This window comes from Pseudophryne corroboree, chromosome 3, assembly GCF_028390025.1.
Source record: "Pseudophryne corroboree isolate aPseCor3 chromosome 3, aPseCor3.hap2, whole genome shotgun sequence".
NCBI classification, from domain to species: Eukaryota; Metazoa; Chordata; class Amphibia; order Anura; family Myobatrachidae; genus Pseudophryne; species Pseudophryne corroboree.
This window is the reverse complement of record NC_086446.1, coordinates 759,078,398-759,100,566: the sequence shown is the minus strand read 5'-3', so window position 1 is coordinate 759,100,566 and position 22,169 is coordinate 759,078,398. Positions and strand designations below refer to the sequence as shown.

Sequence of the window (22,169 nt, the reverse complement as noted above, 5' to 3'; positions counted from 1 at the left end):
GCACAGCTGCAGTGCTGTGCGCTACCTTGGAGAAGACAGAAGTCTTCAGCCGCCGATTTTCCGGACCACCTTCTTGCTTCTGGCTCTGTAAGGGGGACGGCGGCGCGGCTCCGGGAACGGACGACGAGGTCGGGTCCTGTGTTCGATCCCTCTGGAGCTAATGGTGTCCAGTAGCCTAAGAAGCCCAAGCTACCACCACTTAGGTAGGTTCGCTTCTTCTCCCCTTAGTCCCTCGGTGCAGTGAGCTTGTTGCCAGCAGGTCTCACTGAAAATAAAAAACCTAACATATACTTTCTTCCTAGGAGCTCAGGAGAGCCCCTAGTGTGCATCCAGCTTAGCCGGGCACAGAAATCTAACTGAGGCTTGGAGGATGGTCATAGGGGGAGGAGCCAGTGCACACCAGATAGTCCTAAATCTTTCTTTAGATGTGCCCAGTCTCCTGCGGAGCCGTCTATTCCCCATGGTCCTTACGGAGTTCCCAGCATCCACTAGGACGTCAGAGAAATGACAGTTGGGAGCTGATTGGCTGGCACTTTCTCTCTGTCTACTTGATCTCCATCCAAGGCTCAGTAAATAGACCCCTATGTATGTAATCAGGGGCGGATTGGCCACTGGGACAGATTCTGCTGAACTGGTCCTCTGTGTCTATGTTTCACTACTTGTGTGTGCTCAGTCCCTGTACTGTTCTGTGCTGTATGTAGTGTGTGCTCTGTCCCTGTACTGTGCTGTATGTAGTGTGTGCTCCGTCCCTGTACTGTGCTGTATGTAGTGTGTGCTCCGTCCCTGTACTGTGCTGTATGTAGTGTGTGTTCCGTCCCTGTACTGTGCTGTATGTAGTGTGTGCTCCGTCCCTGTACTGTATGTAGTGTGTGCTCCGTCCCTGTACTGTGCTGTATGTAGTGTGTGCTCTGTCCCTGTACTGTGCTGTATGTAGTGTGTGCTCCGTCCCTGTACTGTGCTGTATGTAGTGTGTGCTCCGTCCCTGTACTGTGCTGTATGTAGTGTGTGTTCCGTCCCTGTACTGTGCTGTATGTAGTGTGTGCTCCGTCCCTGTACTGTATGTAGTGTGTGCTCCGTCCCTGTACTGTGCTGTATGTAGTGTGTGCTCCCTCCCTGTACTGTGCTGTATGTAGTGTGTGCTCTGTCCCTGTACTGTGCTGTATGTAGTGTGTGCTCCGTCCCTGTACTGTGCTGTATGTAGTGTGTGCTCCCCCTCCTTGTACTTTGAAACATATAAGGTTGAAAAAAAATTGGTTTGTAGAATGAAAAATAAATAAAACCAGAAGTAGATTAAAAAGCATAACTGCAGTGTCAGTAGACACTGAAAGTGGGCATATCATTCCTGGTATATTCAGAAGTACGGCTGTACAGTACATCAGGGAAGGGTACTGCAGCAGCATATGCAGGTAAACATTAGCATAACGTAAAACAAAGGAGGCCCCAACTGTGTCTAACTCAGAATCAGGACCTCTGAGGAGTGACCCAGCCTTATTGACAGACTCCTCCCCCTCCGACTTAACCCCCATTTAGGGCTGCTTTCATAATTTTCCCGGGCAGGTGTTCATTCCCAATCCGCCCCTGGGTTCAGCCAATAAAGTTGCAGCTTCCACTGTAAGCAATAGAGACTCCTTATGGAGGACTGTGATGCACGAACAAAACTCTCCGGAAACACTGCTACAGATTTGTCGATTTTATTTTTGTTTCACAAGTAAATAATACCAGAGGAAACCTCTTTATGTACATGGCACGAGCTACACCGGGAACAAACATAGTAGTGACAGAGACTGTGACCAGGGACATCTACTGATCTATTCATTATTGACGGAGTGTGAAAATTTGTAAAATATTTTTGTGGTCAGACAAGATTTAATTTGTTCAAATCACAAAGCATCCATTTTGCGTAACCTTAAAAATAATGGATTGTTACTTGTGTAGAGAGATACATTAACATTCCCCGCATCTTATCCTTCCTATTGCATACGCTTATGAATAACAGATCAGAATAGCATTTTTCAATGATTAGAAAAGAATGATCTCTTCAGCTGTGTAATGTATCAGGCTGTAATCAGGTTTCTGTTGTGTTTCTTATACTGTGATCAGGCTTCTTTCATTTGCTGGTGCCACCCGGGTTATTACTGCAGAAAGAATAGAGAGAGTTACTATAACGCCATCACTGTCCTCCACCTTTCATAAATGACCATGCAGGAGAGTTGTACAGTGTTGTCAGACCAAGACATTTCACCAAACAATTTCATTTCAAGTCCATTAGGAAACAGTTGGAACAAGTAATGCGCACCTGAAAACCTTTCAAAGTCAAACTCTGGACAATACAGTCCTACACCAAATCCACTCAATCCTACAGAGACACACCCGCCCTTCTTTGTATGCCAACAAATCCACGCAAACTCCCATTTTGGAATCCACGTAGAAAACGCTCACAAAATCAGAACTATTGGAATTTACTTTTTAATTTATGACCCTAGATATTATCTACTATGCAGATGCATCCTCATACACTGTTGAGCTCGCCGAAAAAGGGGTGGGGCTTCAAATGAAGGGGCGTGGCCTCACCAGAATGACCACCTTTTTCATCAGTTTTGGGGCGTGCCGAGCGCTAGCTGGGTAGCCCCCACCTCATTCCTTGCACTGTTTAGATGCCGTGCACACGGCATCTAATTCATTGACTACTGGCTGCAGAGCAGTAGTGATCACATGATCTCCCAACTGCCCCGCCCCCCTGCCCACAGGATTCTGCGACCGGTGATTCTTGCAGGAAATTCAGGAATAAAACAAGGATTACAAGTCTAACAATTCAATTACTAATTCAGCCTAGAAACCACTGACTGGAAAAAAACGAATACATTTTTCAACCTGCTAGTGCGGGTTCTGTTACCCCTGAAGCATTTATTAGAGGGCATTACTGTAAATAAAGCACAACTGGGATACCAGCAATAATCTTATTGGTCTACATCAGGCTCCTCCTCCCAAAAAAGTCCTCCAAGTGGGGCAAAGTTTAACCACCCTATTAATGGAATTCCATGAGAATGCTCTCAATAACACATCTAGAAACTCCTAAGGATTTTTCTCGGCAAACCTACATCCTGCAATCTTGTTAGGAAGAAAAGCTTCTGGGCCTTCCCAACCAAAGAAGAGTGTCATGAGCATGATAAATCTGCAGAGATGCTAACACCTACCTCGGTGCCATTCACACATAGCATCTACAGGTCTTTCTAGATCTGCTCAAGTCAGTCCCTTGATACTTAGGGACAAATTTTTGTTTCCGCCTCATTCCTATACTTGACTTCATCCCCACAACAAATCAGATCCAGCCCAGAGGTGTTGTCTGCATTCTTCACTATTGCGTTCAATTGTGAACTACAATACTACATTTTGTTGGAAGGAAGTAATGGGGTTATTCATTACATAGACATGATATTTGTTGCGTTGCCTGTTTCATACTTACCTACTTCCGGACTGCTCTCTCCGAGAGAGAGCAACCAAATCAGCTCAGCAGGGGGGCAGGGCAGGGCAATGACAAATAGAGGGAGTAGAGGCGGATAGGGGGTGGGACGGGGTTACCACATAACATATTTTAAGCCACGCCCCCACTCTGTAATGCCGCTATTACTGGCATTATACTGCAGGGGCGTGGCTATGATGACACGATTCAACAAGAATAGAGTCATTGACTGCCCGGACCGCCCACTTTACTCACTAAGTGGGTGGCCGGGCAGGGCGGGACCAGAAGAATCGGGAGACTTGCGTGCTCTTCCAGTGTGCCGAGAGGGTTACCTGATTTTCAGGAGCCTCCCGGCCATTCCTGGAGAGTAGGCAGGTATGGTCTATTTCCTGATTAGCTCGATACTGAATGCAATTGCTGAAAAGCAGCATTCGTCCAATGAGATCATATTTACAATTTAGTTTGTTGGTAACTGAAACAGGAAGTTGTGAGCAGCAGTGATCTCTCCTTACCTTTTCCTGGTTACAGGGGTAGCTATACCAAGCAAATGCAGACGTGTGCGCTGTGGGGAAAGAGACAAGAAATGGTCTGAGAACAACAAAGTCACATTTTGCCCAAATACCAATCTCTGTCAATATGTTTTATTAGACACACTGGGTAATGTTAACTTAGAGGACTGTACGTGTCGTGCACCCGCTAACTGAGCGGACTGTAAGGATACCAGGTGCAGTGCAATGCGGCAGATACAGCAGTGTTAAAAGGAATGGGTGCAGATGCATAATAATAATAATAATAATAATAATAATAAGTTGGCGGCATATAATTGGGAAATAATATGGGCTTTCCCACTGCATCGAGGTCACCTCTATAGAGCAAGTCTCTAACACTTTCGGGGTGCCCTGCACCTCGGATGTGAACCCCAAACCAGCCCAGCCACACAAAAAAAGGAAAAAAAAAAACCAGGGTATCACACTAGTAGAATATAAGGGATGTAGTTGTGTGACCGGTGGTCAGGAGACCGCCAGTCACAATGCCTCCCCCTACATCCCGCAGCCTCACAATCCTGATGGTCAGCAATCGGGCAGAGGTCCTGTACTTACATGCATTGCTGACAGTAGCATGGATGTGAAAAAATATATACATAGACGATAAAACAGACCTAGAGGTAGTGATAAAAATAGTGAATGTAAGTGTTAGGGTGTGATGCCCTGGAGTGGCCCAGACAAAACAGCTCAGAGGACCCCACGCTCCACTGTTTACCCCAAACTAGGAGTTACTTTGTATTATGTCTGAATCATTCATGTGCAGTCAGATGTACTGTAGGTCCCTGCTTAAAACCAGTTGGGAAGGTGGGGGGAGAGGTGCTAGTCTAAAATGAAGCAATCTCAGACTTCAGGTGTGTATTTACACATAGTATGGACTATACAAGGGTAATGTGTCTAGACTGCACACCCGACGCGGTGGGCAAGCCCATATTATTGCCCAATTATATGCTAACAACCTCTCATAATATATATTCTAATTTATAGTAATGTTTGCATAGTACATCTGCACCCATTCCTTTTAGTGTAGTACCATAATCTCAGCAGATCGCACATCTCATTACAACCGCTAGGGTGCGCTAGACCCATTCCCCTCGTATAGTACATACTGCAGTGTACCTGCTACCTGAGTGTACTGTAAGGATACCAGGTGTAGGGACGATGACACGTATAATGCCGCCATCTCACACACTGGGCTGTTTTGTATCCAAAATAAGTTATCTGCAAAAATGACAGTTAGGAGCTGATTGGCTGGAACACCATTTATCGTACGTAATGAGTAACAATAAGAATATCACTTAATTCCGCTCCTTAAGTCTTCAGCTGTACAAGACAGTATATGGAATCTAACATAAACCCCACAATCCAAGCACACATCAGACACACAGATGGCCCAGCAGTGATGCTCAGTGTGAGTGTACCCCTGTGCGCTCACACTCATGTCACTAGTCACAGGGACTTTACCGTCAAATGAGTCTTGTATAATTGCATAACTCCTCTGCATGGTGTAAACTTGGCTCGTCACGTATGAGGAGAAGGTGAAGCAGCGTTCCTCACCTTGGGGAAACTGTAGAAGGAAAGCCAGATTGTTACTCAGAGAAGATGAGTAGAAGAGAAGATTAGTAGAAGAGAAGATGGAGAGATCACAGACAGATGTACAACAGGATGATACGATTGTCACTCACAGGGTCCAGATTAATAGTCATGTGATCATCCACTATTTTATAATCGCAGATAGTTTTGTTTTCCAACAACTAGAAAAAAATAAAAAATAAAATAAGGGTTAAGTTGGCTCTATAATTAGCATTCATTCATCTAAGCTATGGTATGGTGCATTTGGACGTATTACAATATTGTCTATATCTTTATGAAGTAGCGTATAAATACATAATACAGGAGGCGCCATAAGTGATCTTATGTGTATCACAGCATCTGTTTCACTACACACAAGCTCACTTACTATTCTCATTTGTTCTGTACTCGTCATACATCATTTACGTGCTACCATACATCAAATATTCTATCCTTGTGGATCCCTATGGAACCCAAACAAAGAAATTCTATTATATTCTTGCTCTACAAAAACCCTAAACTACTCCAATGTGCCTTACAAATAGCCTAACACTATACATCACTTAACAGCCTAATCCATTTTCACCACAATCTCCAAAAAGCCCAACCCACCACTCTAATGTGGCAAACATGACAATGTTGATATAATGGGCGTGGATTCAAAAGTGACCATAGTATTGTGTATTGGCACAGAGTGCCAAGTGTCTTTAACCATTGGAACCCTAGGGCGCAGGCAACAGTGCCTTGGAAAAAAAACAGATTGATGGGTCCCTAGTCCCTGAGGGCCACTAGTCAGCTCTATGGATAATACAGCCCTGGTGGTCGCCCATCTGCAACATTATGCAAAAGGAGTAGAAACTCATCTATGCAGCCAATTGCCCATGACACTTCCATAACACGCAGGAACGCCCATCACTAATCCGCCACACTTCTGATACAGTCTACACGATTGCTACAGCGTCTTTATGTGTACACTCTAACGAATGATCCATAGACTTCAGAATTTTTCATTCACGCGCAGTTGCAAATAATTGCCAGTATTGAGCGAGTTTTGTGCATGCCTCGGAGACAGGCCCACCGTATGAATAATCAAGTATTGACCCACTCTGACTTTAAAGAAAACCCACAAAATTTGCCATCTTGTGTTAACACTCACCTTGTACATTGAGTATCCATCAACCGTGCACCCAGTAAGTGATTTAAAGTCAATTTGTACATTGTTGGTAGTAGTTCGATTTCCTATGTAGCTGGATAGAAGATTGAATTGAGTGAGCTTAAGAAAGATGATATCCAGGAGAAAGTTTAGTTAGATGAGTGGGCAAAACAGCAAATGTAGAACAATGACATACAAGGTAGACAGAATAAATGCATGCAATGATGGGAAACCCAAGGGTGCGGAGGGCCCTGCTTCTCAGAGTTTAATATCCAGTGGGAAAAAGGCAGAGGTTAGACAAGAGGAGGGAATGTGGTGGATATTCAGCTTATTTGCCACTAAGCACTAGCTGGCATGCCCAAAAGTCAGCCTGGCTGCGGGTAGACATCCATGCTACTGTCAGCATTGCATGTAAGTACAGGACAAATTACATGGCTGGTGTATCATGATATTGCTGGGTTGGGCATGATCTCTGTATTGTGTGGTGATCACTAAGGTGCTCTTTGTATTTTGCATAGCAGTCATAAGGATACTTTTTTCCTGTGTGGAAGATATAAGGATGCTCTTTGTATTGTATAACGGTCACTAGGATGCTTTCTGTATGGTATTATGGTCAATAGGCTGTTCCCTGTATTGTGTGATGGTCACAAGGATGCTATATATTTTGTGGTTTCAGTCAAAAGGATGCTCTGTGTGTTGTGTGGTAGCCACAAGGATGCTCCATGTATTCTGTGGCGCCACAAGGACAATCTCTGTATTGTATGGTGGGAATGAGCAGCCAGGTGTATCTAGTAATAATTTATGGAAGTATTAAATATATAATTACATCTCAGGGATGCCTTCTGTATTGTATATTGGTCACTAGGGTGCTCTAGGTATTGGGTACAATGTTATCCCTGAGGTGCAACAAGTTACTTATCAGTGTCCTAGACTATAAACTTCTAAGTGGAATACATCTAATGGGTTGGTGATGAAATATCAGCAGATGGGCTGCCGGCTGTCAGTATACCAACAGCGGTATACCAACAGCGGCAACCCGTCTGCCGGAACTCCAGCAGACAGGATGCCACTCGCCACAGGTTCTATTCCCACTCTGTTGGTGGCTCCATGCCACCAGCCGAGTGGAAATATCTGGGGGGAGGGGCAGGATTCCGGCAATTTGCATTTTTCCGGTTGTTGGTATTCTGGCGTCCGTCTCCTGTACGCCGGTATTACAGCTACATCCCCTTCCTACAGATAGAGCCCTATAAATTGTAACCACCTCTCTCTGATCTTTTTTTCTTATGGTCACTTGAGAATTCATTGCAATGCAACCTTGCACAATCAGCTGCTATGCAGATTTCTGGATATTACAGTGCAGGAAATCTCACTTATGTGCTCTATAGGGTGTGAGCTAAAGCAACAAGGATTTCCCTGCCTGGAAATCCTAACAGATACTTCTCCAGAGCCGTGGAATAGAACTATACATTGACATAGGTTTATGCAGTGTTACCTGGCACAGATTGAGACGTTATAGACCGTAGCAACTCCTCCTATACACTCAGCCTGTGCCGTTACTGTAAATGAGAAGGGAGAATCCTCCTTGGGAATCATGGTGTTGTACGTATTGGTTATCTGCGGAAAGAAAAAGCCGGCCAATGATCGGATACTATTTTTCCCCATTTATAGTAATCAGTCTGTCTAAAAATGTATATAGAGAATAAATAGAGAAGAGTGAACTATCTCAGAAAGTTACATCATATGACGTTTTACAGGCACAAATGTTTTTGAAAGTTCCAAGAAATGTTTAACAACACAATAAAGTATATAATTTATATATTACACACACACACACACACACACACACACACACACACACACACACACACTCTTTGGCACTGTCCAGCAGCCAAAAAAAAAAAAAAAAGGAGACCAGCGCACCACCTTTTCATTACAACAAAGTGCTATATATAGCGATCCTGTGTGGTGGAACTCTGTATAAAATAAAGAACCTACTTAGACCATAGCTTTGAACAACGTTTCAGCTCTTAGGTTGAGCTGTTTAAATGATTTGGTTTTCACTATTTATTTGTATGTTGGCTTGACAAAAGCTCAATCAGGTGTCAGTACCTGTCGGTAACGAGGCTAACATCTTTAAAACACTGCTTGTGTCTTTCAGGTACAGATGGCGCCGTGCCCATCTGAGGCGGCTCCATTGCAGACGTGCACTCCTGGCACGACTAGGCAATCCGTTCCCCTAGACACGCCATGTGTGCACAGAGACACTCCCATTCTGAGCGTCTCTATCCGGCCGTCAGCTCCTGTCAATTTGCATATTGGAGCAGATTGGCTTGTGCGTTTATCACCTTGCACTTATCACTGGTTTATCACTTCCTTATGCCATCTCCGGGTTAATACAGTCTGTAACATGGCAGTTAGGAGCGGATTGGCTGGTGCAATTTATCACTTTCAGTGAAATGCATCACTCATTGATAAATAAGGGCATAAATTTACATTGTATCAATCGTCCCTCGGTTGGTAACAATAACCTTTATTGATTATAGTGTCTTGCCAGCGGATTCCTGGAGAGCCTCAAGCTTTGTATATCTACAGGCAATAGCCCAGTAACAAGTTTACTGGATGACCTCTAACTTTGTTCCTTTACGTAACATGGACACTGACAGCCATTTGCTTTTCTAGGTATAGCCTTTTGGAATGGACCCACTTAATTCAGCCTATTTCACTAGTCCATGAGCTGCAGCTGTGAAGGAATAGTAATAAGCTGGTCAGTGTCTAGGCTGCTTCGGTCTGCAGCAATCTTTTATGCTATGTGGAAGTCTGTGTGTACATGTCAGCTGGCAACTATTAACTACACAGATTGCTGCCCCCTGGTGTACAGGGTTAGTTACTGTGACATTTGGAATGGATGACTAAAATGCAGAGGCTGTGCAGGGTGATTTTCTACAGACCTTTCCATTGTTTCAAGGGATATCCATCTATGCCTCAGCAGCAGCTGTTATCCTTGCTTGTTCCTCTACTCCCGACTGTTGCTGCGGTTATCGCCAGTCACTGAGAATGGAAGCTCTCTGGTAAAAGCCCTACTCCCTCACAGCCACCATCTCACCTCTAAGATGGCTGCTCAATGACTGTCAACTGCCAGCATGAGCCAGCCTCTCTGTAATTGCATGTGACCTCCAACTGTCACAACAGCCAGCATGAGCCAGCCTCTCTCTGCAATTGCATGTTACCTCCAACTGTCACACCAGCCAGCCTCTCTCTGCAATTACATGTGACCTCCAACTGTCACACCAGCCAGCCTCTCCCTGAAGCTGCTTGCGACATCTGTGTAGCCAGTGTGCGGGTGATAGTTCCCATTCACCATGTGCTAGCTCTGTAGCTCTAGTCCCACGGTCACCAATGATGACCTGGCTCCTTTAAATGTATATAAAGGTAGAATTTAGACATTATCAAAAGGAGTGGAGTATCACAAAAAGTTATTTGTTCTAATGTATCATTGTTAAGTTTGTACTGATGATTTGTATTTGTATCATATGTACTGTAAGTAAACTTACAATCACAAAGGGGTTAAGATCTTTGGTAAAGGTGTATCAGGGACTGGAAATAAGCATGGCCAGCTTGACAACCTGACAGGTTGAGCTGTTTAAATGGTTTGGTTTTCACTATGTCTTTGTATGGGAAGCGGTTAGCATAATGCTACTCAGGATCCCGATGGTAACAATACAAAAGGCCAGAATCCTGATTAGTGGTGAAATGCCACTGCCAGACTACCGGCAGCACAGGCTTCACTCCCTCTATGTACACAACACCCATAGAGGGAGAATATAACCTGTGCAGAGTACAGCGAGGCACTATGCCCACAGCGTGGTGAGCACATACTACAGTCTATGATGCCACTCTCAGCAAATTGACAATCTGCATTCCAGTCACCGGTAATTTGTATGTATTTCCTTTTTCTGTCGGCTTAATAAAAGCTCAAATAAAAAAAATAAAAAAGCTGAATAGTTGTTGTCCAAAGCTATGGTCTGAGTACAGAACATGGGGGGTGGGTGCAGGGATTTGGCGCTGGAAGGGATGGGAAATGGAGCTGATGATTCAGCTGGGGAGTTATGGGGTTTATGGAGAAATGAGAAGAAATACTTATCTTGGAAGTTTTCTGAGAGAAGAATGGTTTTTCCTCCAAAAATGATGCAGTTAAGCGGCCTTAGATGTTTTCGGTGAATTTCTGATTTCTGAGAGAAGGATGGTTTTTTCTCCAGGAAGGATGCAGTCAAGCAGCGTGATGTTATGAAAAACACAAAATAGCAAATTTTGGGTTTTAAGAAGCCTCAATGGGGATGGTAAACACTTCTTTATGGGTAGGGAAGGATCTCAGATAGATCAATCGTACCTCACTTACAAAAGTGAGAGAGGTTGGAAGTACATAAGGGTTTCTTTAGGAAATGCTGCTAAAAAAATGTCAGCGTACCTAACTTACAATAAAAAGTAAAGGTATGGACACATCAAGGTATCTTTGTAAGCTGTACTGCGTACCGGTACTCACTGTAGAGGGTGTATTCAGTCTGCACATCAAGGTTTCTTTTATCCAATCAGCATGCTTAATCAGCCTCCCGTGCAGGTTTCCAATCCAAGTGGACCAAGATTCTCCTCCCAGCTAACGCGTTTCGAGAATACTCTCTTTATCAAGGCTGGTGATCTCTCTCTAAGAATACATATTTATAATAAATGTCCAAGTGACCTCCCAATTGCGTCACTTCCGGTTTCGGAGCTAACCGGAAGTGCGTGTCCGCCGCAAAAGGACAACACCTGGCTGGTAATGATGTACTGGACATAGGCTAGTAATCTTAACACTAAGTCAACTTTTAGTCTTGTAAATATGAAGGGTAAAAGGAGGTTTTCTTAAGTGTTCGCAGTGATTTCAGCTGCGACCGGAAGTAACCATCTGGAATTGTGGGTGATGTAGTTTGCGTGCTTGAAAGTTCCGTCGGCGGAAGTGATCGGCAGGCGTAATGAATGACGTGATCCACAATGGGCGGTATTCGAATCTCTTTAACGGAAGTGACCGCCAGGCATCATGGGAGCTGTAGTTCCGTCGGGATGGTTATAAAAAAACTTTAATCCTGCTGCTGATAAAAGGTTGTTCCCCAATGGGGAGGAGTTTAAACCGGAGGTAGCTTCTGAGACTTGTGGGAAATGTAGTCCCTAGAGTCTTTAGCGATCTTTTCTTTAAAAAGGGAGTTCCTATAGATCTTAAATTGAGGGACTGAAAAGATGTCTTCTTTATATCTTTTTTTATCATTTCTCAGGAAATCAATGAAAAAAATATCAGTGATGTTTAACCATGAAGGCCGTTAGGCATGCTGGGAGATGTAGCTCTAAAAGTTTTGGAACTTCTCTTCTCGGTGGGCCTTCTTAGTAAAAAGTGGGATTTTGACTAAAAAGAAAAAAGAAAAAGAAAAGGAAAAAAGGGCATTGTGTGAAAAAATTAATTAAGTAATATGAAAGAAATTAATATAATGGGGAAAAAACAGTGTTTAGTATGAAAAGACATAAGGTGAAAAGACGGTGGGATGTAAATATGAAAATAAACTGAAATGGGTTTAAAGGAACCATTTGAGTTCGAAGTCATGATTGAGACCTTGTGGGCTTAATGTCTTTAGTTCAAAGATGGTGCGCATTTCTGTTTGTGACAACTTTTTTTCTATGTTCCTGTCTTTCCATGTTGCTTTAACATGTTTAAGGCCTATAAACCTTTTAATATGGTTGATGGAGCAGCTGTGAGCATTTTTAAAATGATTGGAAAGATGATGTGTAGTGAGTCCTTTTTTTATATTTCTTAGATGTTCTGATATTCGTGTTTTTAGAGGTCTTGAAGTTCTTCCCACATAGGTGAGACCACAGGAACATTCCACAAGGTAGATCACGTTAGATGTATTACACGTAATAAAGTCTCTGATCCTGATTTTATTATTATTGATCTGTATTTCGGTGTATTTACTGGTGGTGTCGCTGATGTTTCTGCATCCGATGCACATCCCACATCTATAGAATCCCTTACTGCGAATAAGATTCTTCGTGGGTATGGGTAGGGCACTCCTGACCAGTTGGTTTTTTATATTTTTAGATTTACGGTATATAAAGGTTGATTTTTGAGGGATGATTCCCTTGAGTATCGGGTCACGTTGTAAAAGATGCCAATTCTTCCGGATGATGCGTTCTACCTGTGAGTGTTGTGCATCAAATTGAGTGATAAATGACCATTGGAGACTGTCTTTGTTACTGATGGTGGGAGTTTTTTTTAACTAGTAGGGTGTCTCTGTCTCTATTCTGGGTTTCCTCCATGATGTTATTGAGGGTTTCTTCCTTATACCCCTTGTCCATAAAATCCTGTTTCATAAGTTCCATTTGCTCTTCGCGGATTTTTTTCTGACTGCAGTTGCGTCTGATTCTAAGGAATTGGCTTTTAGGAACTCCTTTCAGCCAAAGGTAATGATGTTGGCTGTCGGTGGGTATGTAGGTATTACAGTCGGTGGGTTTTTTGAAAGTCTTAGTGTGGATGGTTTCTCTTTCTATATAAATGGTCAGATCAAGGAAATTGATCTGTTCTTGACTGTAGGTAAGTGAAAAATGGAGATTGAAACTGTTGTGGTTAAGTTCTTGAAAGAAAATATTCATACCCTCTTCCTCTCCCACCCATAGTAATAGAACGTCATCAATATATCGAAGCCATTCTATCAGGGTGGTGCCCCAAGCTACATTTCCAAAAATGTGGGATCTCTCCCATAAACTCATATATAAATTAGCGTAGCTTGGGGCAAACTTGGTTCCCATAGCGGTCCCTGTGCATTGCAAGAAATAATCTCCATTGAAAAAGAAAAAAATATTCTCAAGGATGAACTTGATTCCATCAATGATGAAATTCTTCCTTTCTTGTGGGAGTTCTGATTGATCTAGGAACCATGTGATAGCTTCCAATCCTTTAGTGTGATCTATGCAGGTATAGAGGGAGGTCACGTCAGCAGATGCGAGAAAGGTATTAGAGCCCCACTTGAAATTCTTTAGTTTTCTGAGGGTGTCGCCAGTGTCCTTGAGGTAAGATTGGGTCTGAATAACAAATGGTTGGAGAAGTGAATCTATGAGTGATGAGAGATTGGAGGTCAGGCAGTTCGTTCTGGCAATAATAGGTCTACCGGGCGGGTTAGTTGCACTTTTGTGTACTTTGGGGAGTACGTATATAGTGGGGGTAAGGGCATCTGATATATTAACATACTCAAATTCATTTTGCGTGATGCTCCCATTTTGCAGTTGTTTTTGTAGAAAAAGTTGGAAATTTTCTGTAATAACCTTGGAGGGGTCGTTTTTCAGTTTCTTATATGTCTTGACATCTTCTAATTGCAGAAGACCAACAAATCATTGTGAAACCATATGATAAGGGTGGGGGGATAGCCATTCTCAACAAGGAAGACTACGTTCAAGAAATTTACCGACAATTAGAAGATGTCAAGACATATAAGAAACTGAAAAACGACCCCTCCAAGGTTATTACAGAAAATTTCCAACTTTTTCTACAAAAACATCTGCAAAATGGGGGCATCACGCAAAATGAATTTGAGTATGTTAATATATCAGATGCCCTTACCCCCACTATATACGTACTCCCCAAAGTACACAAAAGTGCAACTAACCCGCCCGGTAGACCTATTATTGCCAGAACGAACTGCCTGACCTCCAATCTCTCATCACTCATAGATTCACTTCTCCAACCATTTGTTATTCAGACCCAATCTTACCTCAAGGACACTGGCGACACCCTCAGAAAACTAAAGAATTTCAAGTGGGGCTCTAATACCTTTCTCGCATCTGCTGACGTGACCTCCCTCTATACCTGCATAGATCACACTAAAGGATTGGAAGCTATCACATGGTTCCTAGATCAATCAGAACTCCCACAAGAAAGGAAGAATTTCATCATTGATGGAATCAAGTTCATCCTTGAGAATATTTTTTTCTTTTTCAATGGAGATTATTTCTTGCAATGCACAGGGACCGCTATGGGAACCAAGTTTGCCCCAAGCTACGCTAATTTATATATGAGTTTTTGGGAGAGATCCCACATTTTTGGAAACGTAGCTTGGGGCACCACCCTGATAGAATGGCATCGATATATTGATGACGTTCTATTACTATGGGTGGGAGAGGAAGAGGGTTTGAATATTTTCTTTCAAGAACTTAACCACAACAGTTTCAATCTCCATTTTTCACTTACCTACAGTCAAGAACAGATCAATTTCCTTGATCTGACCATTTATATAGAAAGAGAAACCATCCACACTAAGACTTTCAAAAAACCCACCGACTGTAATACCTACATACCCACCGACAGCCAACATCATTACCTTTGCCTGAAAGGAGTTCCTAAAAGCCAATTCCTTAGAATCAGACGCAACTGCAGTCAGAAAAAAATCTGCGAAGAGCAAATGGAACTTATGAAACAGGATTTTATGGACAAGGGATATAAGGAAGAAACCCTCAATAACATCATGGAGGAAACCCAGAATAGAGACAGAGACACCCTACTAGTTAAAAAAACTCCCACCATCAGTAACAAAGACAGTCTCCAATGGTCATTTATCACTCAATTCGATGCACAACACTCACAGGTAGAACGCATCATCCGGAAGAATTGGCATCTTTTACAACGTGACCCGATACTCAAGGGAATCATCCCTCAAAAACCAACCTTTATATACCGTAAATCTAAAAATATAAAAAACCAACTGGTCAGGAGTGCCCTACCCATACCCACGAAGAATTTTATTCGCAGTAAGGGATTCTATAGATGTGGGATGTGCATCGGATGCAAAAACATCAGCGACACCATCAGTAAATACACCGAAATACAGATCAATAATAATAAAATCAGGATCAGAGACTTTATTACGTGTAATACATCTAACGTGATCTACCTTGTGGAATGTTCCTGTGGTCTCACCTATGTGGGAAGAACTTCAAGACCTCTAAAAACACGAATATCAGAACATCTAAGAAATATAAAAAAAGGACTCACTACACATCATCTTTCCAATCATTTTAAAAATGCTCACAGCTGCTCCATCAACCATATTAAAAGGTTTATAGGCCTTAAACATGTTAAAGCAACATGGAAAGACAGGAACATAGAAAAAAAGTTGGCACAAACAGAAATGCGCACCATCTTTGAACTAAAGACATTAAGCCCACAAGGTCTCAATCATGACTTCGAACTCAAATGGTTCCTTTAAACCCATTTCAGTTTATTTTCATATTTACATCCCACCGTCTTTTCACCTTATGTCTTTTCATACTAAACACTGTTTTTTCCCCATTATATTAATTTCTTTCATATTACTTAATAAATTTTTTCACACGATGCCCTTTTTTCCTTTTCTTTTTCTTTTTTCTTTTTAGTCAAAATCCCACTTTTTACTAAGAAGGCCCACCGAGAAGAGAAGTTCCAAAACTTTTAGAACTACATCTCCCAGCATGCCTAACGGCCTTCATGGTTAAACATCACTGATATTTTTTTCATCGATTTCCTGAGAAATGATAAAAAAAGATATAAAGAAGACATCTTTTCAGTCCCTCAATTTAAGATCTATAGGAACTCCCTTTTTAAATAAAAGATCGCTAAAGACTCTAGGGACTACATTTCCCACAAGTCTCAGAAGCTACCTCCGGTTTAAACTCCTCCCCATTGGGGAACAACCTTTTATCAGCAGCAGGATTAAAGTTTTTTGATAACCATCCCGACGAAACTACAGCTCCCATGATGCCTGGCGGTCACTTCCGTTAAAGAGATTCGAATACCGCCCATTGTGGATCACGTCATTCATTACGCCTGCCGATCACTTCCGCCGACGGAACTTTCAAGCACGCAAACTACATCACCCACAATTCCAGATGGTTACTTCCGGTCGCGGCTGAAATCACAGCGAACACTTAAGAAAACCTCCTTTTACCCTTCATATTTACAAGACTAAAAGTTGACTTAGTGTCAAGATTACTAGCCTATGTCCAGTACATCATTACCAGCCAGGTGTTGTCCTTTTGCGGCGGACACGCACTTCCGGTTAGCTCCGAAACCGGAAGTGACGCAATTGGGAGGTCACTTGGACATTTATTATAAATATGTATTCTTAGAGAGAGATCACCAGCCTTGATAAAGAGAGTCTTCTCTAAACGAGTTGGCTGGGAGGAGAATCTTGGTCCACTTGGATTGGAAACCTGCACGGCCGGGGAAAGGTACGACCTTTTTGAATTTTCCCAAGTTCTTTTTGGTACCGGGCCATATGAGCTTTGTGGATGGTCCTATCCATTTTCCCTGTCTGACGGTTTCTTCCTCGTGGCCAACACTCCCCTTGTGTTTTAATTTAATTGTTTTATTCATTTGTTTTTATCCAATAAACCCTTTTTAAATATGGGAGGCTGAATAAGCATGCTGATTGGATAAAAGAAACCTTGATGTGCAGACTGAATACACCCTCTACAGTGAGTACCGGTACGCAGTACAGCTTACAAAGATACCTTGATGTGTCCATACCTTTACTTTTTATTGTAAGTTAGGTACGCTGAATTTTTTTTAGCACCATTTCCTAAAGAAACCCTTATGTACTTCCAACCTCTCTCACTTTTGTAAGTGAGGTACGATTGATCTATCTGAGATCCTTCCCTACCCATAAAGAAGTGTTTACCATCCCCATTGAGGCTTCTTAAAACCCAAAATTTGCTATTTTGTGTTTTTCATAACATCACGCTGCTTGACTGCATCCTTCCTGGAGAAAAAAACATCCTTCTCTCAGAAATCAGAAATTCACCGAAAACATCTAAGGCCGCTTAACTGCATCATTATTGGAGGAAAAAACATTCTTCTCTCAGAAAACTTCCAAGATAAGTATTTCTTCTCATTTCTCCATAAACCCCATAACTCCCCAGCTGAATCATCAGCTCCATTTCCCATCCCTTCCAGCGCCAAATCCCTGCACCCACCCCCCATGTTCAGTTCTAATTCTTTGGATTATTTTTGGGATTAATCCAGTGGTGCAAGAGATAGGCAGCAGGTATATCCATTTACCAGGAGCGCCTCCTTCATTCTACCAAATCTCTGTCCAAAATGATCTGAGTACAGTCTTTATTTAATCGGAGTGCCACCATTGAGGATCGATATATATTGGTAATTGTGAAGGAAAGTGTTTTTTTTGCAGATCCCAAAATTGGCACAAAGAAAATGCTGCTTATAGAAAATATTGGTCCAATTGGATGTCACTCCTACTCCAAATTATTATGAACACAAGACCAAAACAGGATAGGATCAATAATTTCATTAAGCACATAAAAAATGGAAAAATTGTGACAATGTTCAATCACTTTCCTAAGAAAATGGGTAGAATTCTTATATTTTGCTTACCCCCATTCACGCTGTTAAGGGGTATGTAAAACACATCAAGGTATCTCTGTTCTTCTAAACACAGAATCTGGATATTCACAGTCTCAATATCTGGAAGATAAACCTGGGTATCGTACCCCAACTCACACAGCTGTAGAGATGTGAACTCTTATCAAGGTTTCTTTTCCCTTTTGTTTCAAGGTATAGTTCCTGGTGTGTGTTCCTGCCCCCAGGATAACCTCATACGAAGAAGAAAAACAACCAATGTGTAGTATCCTCTGTACCTTACTGGAATTTTTTATATATAAAACGGTTTGTGTGTCTACAAACACACCTGAATCAACCTTAACGTGTGTTAGGTCATTAATGTGCACCATCACATAAGGACCCTCCACCGATCTTTAAAACAGGTATGCGTACCTCCAGCTCACACAGTGATCAGTGGGGTGACTCCCATAAAGGTATCTTTAAGATAACTCAACGTATCCTATGGGCATACCCCAACTCACAAATAGGTCAGCAGCATGATTTCTTCTACAGTACTTCTACAGTTAATTTTCTTGACAAAGGTCTAAGGACTGAAATGCGTTTGCAGACTGCTGTGTTAGCCATTTTTCCAACAGTGATGAATATGGACTTTTCATGTTTGATGTCATTTTTTTTATTTTTTTTAACATCTTTTTTTATGGAATTGTTTTTACTATCATATCTGCATATTTTTATATTGCTGGCATTGTTTCATATGTTCCCTTGAGGAACTAATAAATTGCTATAAGATATAGAGAACCTATTTTACGGAAGGACTCAATAAAGATACCTTGATAGAATTATTCTGCTGACCTACTTGTGAGCTAGGGTACGCCCATAGGATACGTTGAGTCACCTTAAAGATACCTTTATGGGAGTCACCCCACTGATCACTGTGTGAGTTGGGGGTACGCACACCTGTTTTAAAGATCGGTGTTTTAAAGATGGTGCAAAATTAATGACCTAACACACGTTAAGGTCGATTCAGGAGTGTTTGTAGACACGAAAACAGTTTTATATATTAAAAAAATCCAGTAAGGTACAGAGGATATGACACATCGGTTGTTTTTCGTCTTTATTTTCCCCTTCATATGAGGTTATCCTGGGGCAGGAACACACACCAAGAACTATACCTTGAAACAAAAGGGAAAAGAAACCTTGATAGGAGTTCACATCTCTACAGCTGTGTGAGTTGGGGTACGATACCCAGGTTTATCTTCCAGATATTGAGACTGTAAATATCCAGATTCTGTATTTAGAAGAACAAAGATATCTTGATGTGTTTTACATACCCCGTAACAGCGTAAGTGGGGGTACGCAAAATATAAGAATTCCACCCATTTTCTTAATTGTCACAATTTTTCAGTTTTTTATGCACTTAAGGAAATTATTGATCCTATCCTGTTTTGATCGATATATATGGTTAGTCCGCAGAGGCTTATATCGGAGGGCACCCGCTAAAGATACAAGTAGTATTCCACGAGTGCCAGATTTTGGAAGTCGTATATACAGAGGTCGTAATAGGGTATAAAAGTGTTTAACTGTAAGTGGGTCATTGAGAAACATCACAGAATATTATAAAGACATTTTAGCAATCTTTATTCCAAATATTTCACTCATGTAAATTTATAGTAATAAATTTTTCAAGCAACAATTTTGTAAAATAGATACCTTTGTCTATTTGGGGGAGGGGCTTAGAAATTGAAAGATTTACTACAGTGAAGCCTTTATAAAATCAAGTTGCAAATTGACATTTAAAATCCATGTCACAGAATATATTAACCTGCTGACTCCTCCTCCTGGGAGCCGGGGTACTACACTGACATCACAGTGCAGCATCCGGCTCCTGTCCCTGAGGAAGAGAGTCAGCAGTGCCAGCAGATTCTCCGGCAGTAGCCCAGCATTTCCATGAATGGAGGGCATGCCGCAGAGTGATGAAAACAGGGGCTTCCTATGAGGCCATACCCCCTCTTAGGGCATCCACGTGGGGGATATTAGTTGCACCGTGTGCCACAGACTCCGGTAACACCATTGCACAGATGTCCACCCCTTAGCCTTTTGTCAACTTTTTTTTCAGACATACAGCCAATCTGCTATGCCCACATATAACTCCACTCTCTCACCGATTAGCATATTTCATGTGCCATTAAAGCCTCCACTTTTTTTATGCATATTCACAATCTTGGATACAAGACCAAATATTTGTCAGTCATGAAGCTACATTAGTTACAGGGACAGAGAAAAGGGCTGGACAAGTGGGCTCTTATTGGGTTACTTGGAAAGTTTAAGGCAGTGCTGTGATTTACAGTACATGGGAATGTGTCCTTAACTTCCCTGGTCAGTCTTACCTGTACCAGAAGATTTCCACTGCCAGTGGCAGAAATTTTGAATGTTCCATATGAGTTATTACTCAGCTTCTGTGACTGGACCACAAACTTGTTATCTTCATTCACAGTTACGTTGGCAACTACTGTATCCCCATTTTTCACAGAGACTTCAGCATTAGTATCACCTACATTGCCTAGCAGTCTTCCATAAAGTGTCAATGCATCCATAGCTTCTACTGTGTCCTGGTAGAAAGAATACAGTAAGTGGTTATATAATGAAGATAACTATGAAGAAAATTTACTGTAGAAGTACCGTAAAAGAAGTAGAAGTACTGTAGAAGAAATAGAAGTACTGTAGAAGAAGAATATAAGTACTGTAGAATTAGAAGATTAGGAAAATTACCAGGTCGGCGCTTAATACCAATTGGTGAACACAATGATAAAAATTAAACCAATTTATTGACAACAAATCACAAAAAACACATAAAAATAAATAAAATTATACATAAACAGGACCACAATATAATAATATAAAACTGAGGTTCCAGGAACCTCTAAATTAAGCAGTAAATTGAACCTTAATTGGGTATACTCAGAGGGCCGTCACAGTACCTATGTTAAAGGATAATTCTTTTTTAGCTGTTTAGCTACATGAAGTTTTCTTGCCAAGATGTAAAAAGGCACAACAGTACTTAGCACAATTGTGCATATAGGTGTCCTCACTTTATAATTTATTTTCCAATTGGGAAAAGTTCATCACTTGCCAATTTTAGTGTGGACTGTGCAGAGGTAAGCAGTAAAGGGATAGCTGTTACTCACAAACTGGACGGTATTTTCTCTTGTTGTACCGCAATGGTACCGGCGTGCATAGCCGCTCTCTATCACCCTTAGCACGGGTGAGACATCCGTCAGCGGTAGGACTCGTCCGTGACGTGAGTAGTTGGTAGCGTCAGCTAAACGACCGCTCTCTCCTCCGGCAAAGTGTGAGTATACCGGTACAGCGTGTTCCACTCTCAGTATTGGTGGAATGATGTTCACCAAATTCAGGTGTTCCCAGTGTGATCCGAGGGACTAAATGAATCAGTCACGCTAGAAAGTGTAGCAATTACCGGCAATGGTTTTTGATAAGCTGCTGGGAGGACACACTTCAGTTCTTATTGGCAGTAGGTACTGGGGCTCCTTCTCTCTGTATCCTCAGAGTGTTCCTAATTGCTTTGTTTGTTGAGGAGGCCGGCTACCTCCTCACCAGGTGGCAGCTAATCCCAGGGTGCACACACACACAGGCCTGCCAGCGCCACCATTACCTCTTTTTCCTTTTTTTACTGTAGAATTAGAAGATTATAATTGCTTATCTGGTTTATAATATTTCACCCCAGTAAAAGTGATGAAGCCGAACATACTGTAGCTCCTTGAATACCTGTGAGTTCTGGAAACCACCACTTGGGTTCAGTTGTGAAACCAAGTATACTGCTACTGGGTCAAGGAAGTCATTTATTTCCGGAGTCATGTCAAAACACTTCAAGATGCCTGAACATATGTTGGCTGTGACAACTACATTCTCGGAGGAGGACTCACATTCCCAGTGGGCCAGGAGACCTGTGGGTGTGAAAATTAGAAATATTATTATCAATGATTATTTATATTGCACTTTTCTCAAGGTAAGGCTCAA

At 41.9% G+C, this 22,169-nt stretch overlaps 1 protein-coding gene across 1 annotated transcript in view; it reads right to left on the bottom strand.

Annotated features, from left to right (window-relative positions):
• Window positions 1-1,675: 1,675 nt before the first annotated feature.
• The window catches only part of LOC135058235 (pregnancy zone protein-like), a 31,696-nt gene continuing 11,202 nt past the window's right edge, over window positions 1,676-22,169 (bottom strand). The window contains exons 3-10 of the mRNA XM_063963774.1: window positions 21,918-22,096; window positions 20,522-20,743; window positions 8,220-8,341; window positions 6,731-6,821; window positions 5,688-5,756; window positions 5,467-5,569; window positions 3,973-4,022; window positions 1,676-2,135 (exon numbers count right to left, since the gene is read on the bottom strand). Coding sequence (XP_063819844.1) covers window positions 2,133-2,135; window positions 3,973-4,022; window positions 5,467-5,569; window positions 5,688-5,756; window positions 6,731-6,821; window positions 8,220-8,341; window positions 20,522-20,743; window positions 21,918-22,096 — 839 coding nt within the window. The 3' untranslated portion in view covers window positions 1,676-2,132. The remainder of the gene's footprint in view (window positions 2,136-3,972; window positions 4,023-5,466; window positions 5,570-5,687; window positions 5,757-6,730; window positions 6,822-8,219; window positions 8,342-20,521; window positions 20,744-21,917; window positions 22,097-22,169) is intronic.